A 9,468-nucleotide genomic window follows, 5' to 3' on the forward strand; every position below is an offset into this window, starting at 1 on the left:
AGTGATAGGTTTTTGTATGCGATACCACTCCAGCGTAGCAATATTGATAGGTTATTATGTGAGACGCCACTCAGCATAGTAATACAGTGATAGGTTAGTGTGTGACACTGCTCCAGCGAAGAACACAGTGATAGGTTATTGTGTGTAACACAATTCCAGTGTAGCAATACAGTGATAGGTTATTGTGCGAGACAACACTCCAGCGTAATAATGTGGTGATAGATTACTGTATGTGACACCACTCCAGCGTCATATGACAGTGATAGGTTGCTGTATGAGACACCACTCCAGCGTAGTAATAGTGATAGGTTACAGTGTGTGATGCCACTCCAGCCTAGTAATACAGTGAAAGATTACTGTGTGAGACACCACTCCAGCGTAGAAATATAGTGATAGGTTATAGTGTAAGACACCACTCAGTACTAGTAGTACAGTGGTAGGTTACTGTTTGTGACACCACTCCAGTGTGGTAATACAGTGATAGGTTACTGTATGTGACACCAATCCAGTGTAATAATACCATAATAGTTACTGTGAACACGACTCCAATTTAATAATACAGTGATTGGTTACTGTGTGTGACATCACACCAGTATTGTAATACAGTGATAGGTTACTGTGTGAGACACAACTCAGCGTAGTAATACAGTGATAGGATTTTGTATGCGATACCACTCCATTGTAGCAATATTGATAGGTTATTGTGTGAGACGCCACTCAGCATAGTAATACAGTGATAGGTTATTGTGTGTAACACCGCTCCAGTGTAGCAATGCAGTGATAGGTTATTGGGTGAGACAACACTCCAGCGTAATAATATGGTGATCGGTTCCTGTGTGAGACACCACTCCAACTTAGTAATACAGTGATGGGTTACTGTGTGTGACACCACTCCAGTATTGTATTACAGTGATAGGTTACTGTGTGAGACACCACTCAGCGTGGTAATACAGTGATAGGTTTTTGTATGCGATACCACTCCAGTGTAATAATAGTGATAGATTATTGTGTGAGACACCACTCTAGCGTAGTAGTACATACAGTGATCTGTTACTGTGTGAGACACCAATCCAGTGATTTAATACAGTGATTGGTTTCTGTCAGTGACACCTCTCCATGATAATATAGTGGTAGGTTACTGTGTGTCACCACTGCAATGTGGTAATACTGTAATCGTTACTATGACCATGACTCCAATTTAATAATACAGTGATAGGTTACTGTGTGAGACACCACTCCAGTGTAGTTATACAGTGATAGGTTACGACGTGTGACACCACTCCAGCCGAGTAATGCAGTGATAGGTTACTGTATGTGACACCACTCCACTGTCGTAATACAGTGATAGGTTATTGTGTGAGACCCCACCCCGGTGTAGTAATTGTGATAGGTTACAGTGTGTGACACCACTCAGCTTAGTAATACAGTGATCGGTTACTACGTGAGACACCACTCCAGCGTAGTAATACAGTGATAGGTTACTGTGTGAGACACCACTCCAGTGATTTAATACAGTGACAGCTTACTGTCTGTGACACTACTCCATTGTAGCAGTACAGTGATAGGTTACTATGAGACTCCAGTTTAATAATAGTGATAGGTTACTGTGAGAGACCCAACTCCCCCCTCGTAATACAGTGATAAGTTACTGTGTGAGACGCCACTCCAGCATAGTAATACAATGATAGATTACTGTGTGAGACAACACTCCACTGTTGTAATACTGTGATAGGTTACTATGTAACACGACTCCAGGTTAATAATACAGTGTTAGATTACTGTGTGAGACACCACTCCAGCATATTAATACAATGATAGATTACTATGTGAGACACCACTCCAGTGTCGCAATAACAGTGATGGGTTACTGTGTGAGACACCACTCCAGCATAGTAATACAATGATAGATTACTATGTGAGACACCACTCCAGTGTCGCAATAACAGTGATGGGTTACTGTGTGAGACAACACTCAGCGTAGTGATACAGTGATAGATTACTGTGTGAGGCACCACTCAGCGTAGTATTACAGTGATAGGTTGCTGTGTGAGCCACCACTCCAGTGTAGTGATACATAAGAACATAAGAAGTAGGAGCAGGAGTAGACCATTCGGCCCCTCAAGCCTGCACCGCCGTTCAATAAGATCATAGTTGATCTGCCCCAGACCTCAACTCCTCTTTCGATGCTAGCTCCTCATAGCTTTCAACTCTCCGATATTTCAAAAGTCTATCTACCTCCTCTTTAAATACTTTAAGTGATCTAGCCTCCACAACTATGGGGTAGAGAATTCCAGACATTCACTACCCTCTGAGAGAACAAATTCCTTCGCGTTTGAGGTTTAAATGAGTGTCCCCTTATTCTGTAACTGTGTCCCCTAGTTTGAGATTCCCCCACTAGTGGAAACATCTTCTCAACATCTATAATAAAAGCAAAATACTGCGGATGCTGGAAATCTGAAACAAAAACAAAAAATGCTGGAATCACTCAGCAGGTCTGGCAGCATCTTCTCAACATCTACCCTGTCGAGCCCCCTCATAATCTTGTATGTTTCAATAAGATCACCCTCATTCTTCTAAACTCTAATGAATAAAGGCCTAACCTGTTTAGCTGTTCTTGATAAGTCAACCCCTTCATCCCAAGAATCAGCCTGGTGAATCTCTTTTGAACTGCTTCCAATGCCAGTTTATCCTTTTTTTAAATACAGGGACCAAACTGTACACAGGACTCCAGGTGCAGCCTCACCAACACCCTGTACAGTTGTAACAAGACTTCCCTATTTTTAAACTGCAACTCCCTAGCAATAAAGGCCAAAATTCCATTTGCCTCCTTAATTACTTGCTTCACCTGCATGCTGCCTTTTTGTCTTTCATGCACAGGAACACCCAGATCCTTCTGTACTGCACTTTTTTGGAGTCTCTCTCCATTTAGATAGTCTGCCTTTTGATTCTTCCTTCCAAAGTGCATGACCTCACACTTTCGCATTAAACTCGGCATCTGCCAAGTTTTTGCCCACTCACTCAACCTATCTATATCCCCTTGCAGATTCCTTCTGTCCTCATCACAACATGCCCTCCCACCTATTTTTGTATTGTCAGGAAATTTGGATATGTTACATTCTGCCCCCTCCTCCAGGTCATTAATATAGATAGTAAATAATTGAGGCCCTTGGACTGATCCTTGTGGCACTCGACTAGTTACGGCTTTCCAACCTGAAAAAGACCCATTAATCCCGACTCTGTCTTGTGTGAGTTAACCAATCCTCAGTCCATGCTAATACATTACCCCCAATTCCGTGAGCTCCTACCTTGTGCAATAATCTTTTGTGTGGCACCTTATAGAATGCCTTCTGGAAATCCAAATACACTACATCTACTGGTTCTCCTTTATCAACTCTGCTTGTTATATCCTCAAAGAACTCTAGCAAATTTGTCAAACATGATTTCCCTTTCACAAAACCATGTTGACGCTGTTTGATTGCGTTAAGCTTTTCTAAATGTCCTGCTATTGGATTCTAGCATTTTCTCAACGATTGATGTTCAGCTGACTGGCATATAGTTTCCTGCTTTTTGTCTCCCTCCTTTCCTGAACAATGATTGGTTACTGTGTGTGACACCACTCAGCGTAGTAATACAGTGATAGGTTATTGTGTGAGACACTGCTCCAGTGCAGTAATACAGTGATAGGTTACTGTTTGAGACACCACTCCAACATAGGTGAGATGTCAATCAGCATAGTAATACAGTGATAGGTCACTGAGTGAGACACCACTCCAGTTTAATAATACAGTGATAAGTTATTGTGTGTGACAGCACTCCACTGTAGTAATAGAGTGATAGGTGTGAGACACGACTACAGCGTAGTAATACAATGATAGCTTACTGTGTGCGACACCATTCCAGCATAGTAAAGCAGTGATAGGTTACTGTGTGTGATACCACTCCACTATGGTTGTACTGTGATAGGTTACTATGAGACACGACTTCAGTTTAATAATAGTGATAGGTTACTGTGTGAGACACCACTCCAGCGTAGTAATACAGTGATAGGTTGCTGTGTGAGCCACCTCACTAGTGTAGTAGTACAGTGATAGGTTACTGTCATAGAGAGATACAGCACTGAAACAGGCCCTTCGGCCTGTGCCAACCAACAACCACCCATTTATACTAATCCTACATTAACCCCATTTTCCCTACCACATCCCCACCTTCCCTCAATTCTCCTACCACCTATCTACACTAGGGGCAATTTACAATGGCCAATTTACCTAGCAACCTGCAAGTCTTTGACTGTGGGAGGAAACCAGAGCACCCGGCGGAAACCCACGCGGTCACAGGGAGAACTTGCAAACTCTGCACAGGCAGTACCCAGAACCGAACCCGGGTCGCTAGAGCTGTGAGGCTGCGGTGCTAACCACTGTGCCACCGTGTGAGACACCTCTCCAGCGTGGTAATACAGTGATAGCTTACTGTGTGCAACACCATTCCAGCGTAGTAAAACAGTAATAGGTTACTGTGGTTGTACTGTGATAGGTTACTATGAGACATGACTTCAGTTTAATAATACAGTGATAGGTTTCTGTGTGAGACACCAGTCCAACGTAGTAATATGGTGAAATGTGCGATACCACTCCAGTTGGTAACAGGGTGATGGATTGTTGTGTGAGGGATCATTCCAGCGTTGTAATACGGTGATAGATTATTGTGTGAGACAGCACTCCAGCGTAGTAATACATTACATGAATGAACTCGCTGTTTGTGATCTTCTTTCTCCAGATGCATAGACATACAACAGAGTAACGAGGTGGAGCGAACACAAGCACTTCGATTAGTTCGAAAGGTAATGTCTGTAATGCTACTACTTCAATACAGGGTCTGCAAATTTCATACTGCAAGAAATCCCTTTGCAACAAGCTGGATGGAGTATTGTATGTATAATAGATTATGCCAATGTCAATATTTTAGTCTGGGAATTTCCCTTCTAAATCTTCATGTTTCCTACTTCTCCATTCACCTTGACACAGAAAAAACCAGCTAGACAAGCAGGAGAGAATGTTCCTATCTTTCTCTGCTCCTTTCACATTTTTTTTTTGTTTACTCGTTATTCAATCTGGTTGGATAGAGAGAGAGAGGGGGGGGCAGGGAGAGGGGGGGGCAGGGAGAGGGGGGGGGCAGGGAGAGGGGGGGGCAGGGAGAGGGGGGGGGGGCAGGGAGGGAGGGGGGGGGCAGAGAGGGAGGGGGGGGCAGAGAGGGAGGGGGGGGCAGAGAGGGAGAGAGAGAGGGAGGGGGGCAGAGAGAGGGGGGAGGGACAGGACAGAGGGAGCAGGATGGAGGGGTGGACAGAGAGAGAGGGGCAGTAGGGGGCGAGAGAGTGAGGGGGAGGAGGGGAAGAAAGAGCGATGTGGGGGGGTAAGAGAGAGGGGAGTGAATGGGGTAGAGGGGGGACGGAGTGAGGGGGAGATGGCGATGGGGAGACAGAGTGAGCGGGCGATGGGGACAGGGAGAGGGGGGAAAGAGAGCGAGGCGGAGAGTGGGGAAAGGGACCGAGGGGGGAGGGGGGGGGAGAAAGAGAGCCAGAGACGGGGAGAGAGGGTGGTGCCCTAGAGAGAGAGAGGGTGTGCCCTAGAGAGAGAGAGGGGTGTGCCCTAGAGAGAGAGAGGGGTGTGCCCTAGAGAGAGAGAGGGGTGTGCCCCTAGAGAGAGAGAGGGGTGTGCCCTAGAGAGAGAGAGGGGTGTGCCCTAGAGAGAGAGAGGGGTGTGCCCTAGAGAGAGAGAGGGGTGTGCCCTAGAGAGAGAGAGGGGTGTGCCCTAGAGAGAGAGAGGGGTGTGCCCTAGAGAGAGAGAGGGGTGTGCCCTAGAGAGAGAGAGGGGTGTGCCCTAGAGAGAGAGAGGGGTGTGCCCTAGAGAGAGAGAGGGGTGTGCCCTAGAGAGAGAGAGGGGTGTGCCCTAGAGAGAGAGAGGGGTGTGCCCTAGAGAGAGAGAGGGGTGTGCCCTAGAGAGAGAGAGGGGTGTGCCCTAGAGAGAGAGAGGGGGTGTGCCCTAGAGAGAGAGAGGGGTGTGCCCTAGAGAGAGAGAGGGGTGTGCCCTAGAGAGAGAGAGGGGTGTGCCCTAGAGAGAGAGAGGGGTGTGCCCTAGAGAGAGAGAGGGGTGTGCCCTAGAGAGAGAGAGGGGTGTGCCCTAGAGAGAGAGAGGGGTGTGCCCTAGAGAGAGAGAGGGGTGTGCCCTAGAGAGAGAGAGGGGTGTGCCCTAGAGAGAGAGAGGGGTGTGCCCTAGAGAGAGAGAGGGGTGTGCCCTAGAGAGAGAGAGGGGTGTGCCTAGAGAGAGAGAGAGAGGGGTGTGCCCTAGAGAGAGAGAGAGGGGTGTGCCCTAGAGAGAGAGAGAGAGGGGTGTGCCCTAGAGAGAGAGAGAGAGGGGTGTGCCCTAGAGAGAGAGAGAGAGGGGTGTGCCCTAGAGAGAGAGAGAGAGGGGTGTGCCCTAGAGAGAGAGAGAGAGGGGTGTGCCCTAGAGAGAGAGAGAGAGAGGGGTGTGCCCTAGAGAGAGAGAGAGAGGGGTGTGCCCTAGAGAGAGAGAGAGAGGGGGTGTGCCCTAGAGAGAGAGAGAGAGGGGTGTGCCCTAGAGAGAGAGAGAGAGGGGTGTGCCCTAGAGAGAGAGAGAGAGGGGTGTGCCCTAGAGAGAGAGAGAGAGGGGTGTGCCCTAGAGAGAGAGAGAGAGGGGTGTGCCCTAGAGAGAGAGAGAGAGGGGTGTGCCCTAGAGAGAGAGAGAGAGGGGTGGTGCCCGAGAGAGAGAGAGAGAGGGGTGTGCCCGAGAGAGAGAGAGAGAGGGGTGTGCCCGAGAGAGAGAGAGAGAGGGGTGTGCCCTAGAGAGAGAGAGAGAGGGGTGTGCCCTAGAGAGAGAGAGAGAGGGGTGTGCCCTAGAGAGAGAGAGAGAGGGGTGTGCCCTAGAGAGAGAGAGAGAGGGGGTGTGCCCTAGAGAGAGAGAGAGAGGGGTGTGCCCTAGAGAGAGAGAGAGAGGGGTGTGCCCTAGAGAGAGAGAGAGAGGGGTGTTGCCCTAGAGAGAGAGAGAGAGGGGTGTGCCCTAGAGAGAGAGAGAGAGGGGTGTGCCCTAGAGAGAGAGAGAGAGGGGTGTGCCCTAGAGAGAGAGAGAGAGGGGTGTGCCCTAGAGAGAGAGAGAGAGGGGTGTGCCTAGAGAGAGAGAGAGAGGGGTGTGCCCTAGAGAGAGAGAGAGAGGGGTGTGCCCTAGAGAGAGAGAGAGAGGGGTGTGCCCTAGAGAGAGAGAGAGAGGGGTGTGCCCTAGAGAGAGAGAGAGAGGGGTGTGCCCTAGAGAGAGAGAGAGAGGGGTGTGCCCTAGAGAGAGAGAGAGAGGGGTTGTGCCCTAGAGAGAGAGAGAGAGGGGTGTGCCCTAGAGAGAGAGAGAGAGGGGTGTGCCCTAGAGAGAGAGAGAGAGGGGTGTGCCCTAGAGAGAGAGAGAGAGGGGTGTGCCCTAGAGAGAGAGAGAGAGGGGTGTGCCCTAGAGAGAGAGAGAGAGGGGTGTGCCCTAGAGAGAGAGAGAGAGGGGTGTGCCCTAGAGAGAGAGAGAGAGGGGTGTGCCCTAGAGAGAGAGAGAGAGGGGGGTGTGCCCTAGAGAGAGAGAGAGAGGGGTGTGCCCTAGAGAGAGAGAGAGAGGGGTGTGCCCTAGAGAGAGAGAGAGAGGGGTGTGCCCTAGAGAGAGAGAGAGAGGGGTGTGCCCTAGAGAGAGAGAGAGAGGGGTGTGCCCTAGAGAGAGAGAGAGAGGGGTGTGCCCTAGAGAGAGAGAGAGAGGGTGTGCCCTAGAGAGAGAGAGAGAGGGGTGTGCCCTAGAGAGAGAGAGAGAGGGTGTGCCCTAGAGAGAGAGAGAGGGGTGTGCCCTAGAGAGAGAGAGAGAGGGGTGTGCCCTAGAGAGAGAGAGAGAGGGGTGTGCCCTAGAGAGAGAGAGAGAGGGGTGTGCCCTAGAGAGAGAGAGAGAGGGGTGTGCCCTAGAGAGAGAGAGAGAGGGGTGTGCCCTAGAGAGAGAGAGAGAGGGGTGTGCCCTAGAGAGAGAGAGAGAGGGGTGTGCCCTAGAGAGAGAGAGAGAGGGGTGTGCCCTAGAGAGAGAGAGAGAGGGGTGTGCCCTAGAGAGAGAGAGAGAGGGGTGTGCCCCTAGAGAGAGAGAGAGAGAGGGGGTGTGCCCTCGAGAGAGAGAGAGAGAGGGGTGTGCCCTCGAGAGAGAGAGAGAGAGAGGGGTGTGCCCTCGAGAGAGAGAGCGAGAGGGGTGTGCCCTCGAGAGAGAGAGAGAGAGAGAGAGGGGTGTGCCCCTAGAGAGAGAGAGGGAGAGGGGGTGTGCCCTAGAGAGGGAGAGGGGGTGTGCCCTAGAGAGAGAGAGGGAGAGGGGTGTGCCCTAGAGAGAGAGAGGGAGAGGGGTGTGCCCTAGAGAGAGAGAGGGAGAGGGGTGTGCCCTAGAGAGAGAGGGGTGTGCCCCCCCCCCCTGTCTCTGCCTGCTCGTGCCACCCGTCTCGGCCTGCTCGTGCCCCCCGTCTCTGCCTGCTCGTGCCCCCCGTCTCTGCCTGCTCGTGCCCCCCCCGTCTCTGCCTGCTCGTGCCCCCCCCGTCTCTGCCTGCTCGTGCCCCCCCCGTCTCTGCCTGCTCGTGCCCCCCCCCGTCTCTGCCTGCTCGTGCCCCCCCCGTCTCTGCCTGCTCGTGCCCCCCCCCGTCTCTGCCTGCTCGTGCCCCCCCCCGTCTCTGCCTGCTCGTGCCCCCCCCTGTCTCTGCCTGCTCATGCCCCCCCCGTCTCTGCCTGCTCATGCCCCCCCCCCCGTCTCTGCCTGCTCATGCCCCCCCCCCCGTCTCTGCCTGCTCATGCCCCCCCCCGTCTCTGCCTGCTCATGCCCCCCCCCGTCTCTGCCTGCTCATGCCCCCCCCCGTCTCTGCCTGCTCATGCCCCCCCCCGTCTCTGCCTGCTCATGCCCCCCCCCCGTCTCTGCCTGCTCATGCCCCCCCCCCGTCTCTGCCTGCTCATGCCCCCCCCCCCCGTCTCTGCCTGCTCATGCCCCCCCCCCCCGTCTCTGCCTGCTCATGCCCCCCCCCCGTCTCTGCCTGCTCATGCCCCCCCCGTCTCTGCCTGCTCATGCCCCCCCCGTCTCTGCCTGCTCATGCCCCCCCGTCTCTGCCTGCTCATGCCCCCCCCGTCTCTGCCTGCTCATGCCCCCCCCCCGTCTCTGCCTGCTCATGCCCCCCCCCCCGTCTCTGCCTGCTCATGCCCCCCCCCCCCGTCTCTGCCTGCTCATGCCCCCCCCCCCCGTCTCTGCCTGCTCATGCCCCCCCCCCCGTCTCTGCCTGCTCACCCCCCCCCCCCCAACTCTGCCTGCTCATGCCCCCCCCCCCCCCGTCTCTGCCTGCTCACCCCCCCCAACTCTGCCTGCTCATGCCCACCCCCCCCCGTCTCTGCCTGCTCACCCCCCCCAACTCTGCCTGCTCATGCCC

General features: G+C 52.5%; 1 protein-coding gene across 3 annotated transcripts in view; it reads left to right on the top strand.

Annotated features, from left to right (window-relative positions):
* rictora (RPTOR independent companion of MTOR, complex 2 a) overlaps window positions 1-9,468 on the top strand; it is a 373,719-nt gene that overhangs the window by 166,919 nt on the left and 197,332 nt on the right. For all 3 annotated transcript variants that reach the window (XM_068029133.1, XM_068029132.1, XM_068029135.1), the window contains one exon: window positions 4,774-4,837. In XM_068029133.1, coding sequence (XP_067885234.1) covers window positions 4,774-4,837 — 64 coding nt within the window. The remainder of the gene's footprint in view (window positions 1-4,773; window positions 4,838-9,468) is intronic.

The sequence above is a fragment of the Heterodontus francisci genome, chromosome 4 (assembly GCF_036365525.1).
Source record: "Heterodontus francisci isolate sHetFra1 chromosome 4, sHetFra1.hap1, whole genome shotgun sequence".
In the NCBI taxonomy this organism is placed as follows: Eukaryota; Metazoa; Chordata; class Chondrichthyes; order Heterodontiformes; family Heterodontidae; genus Heterodontus; species Heterodontus francisci.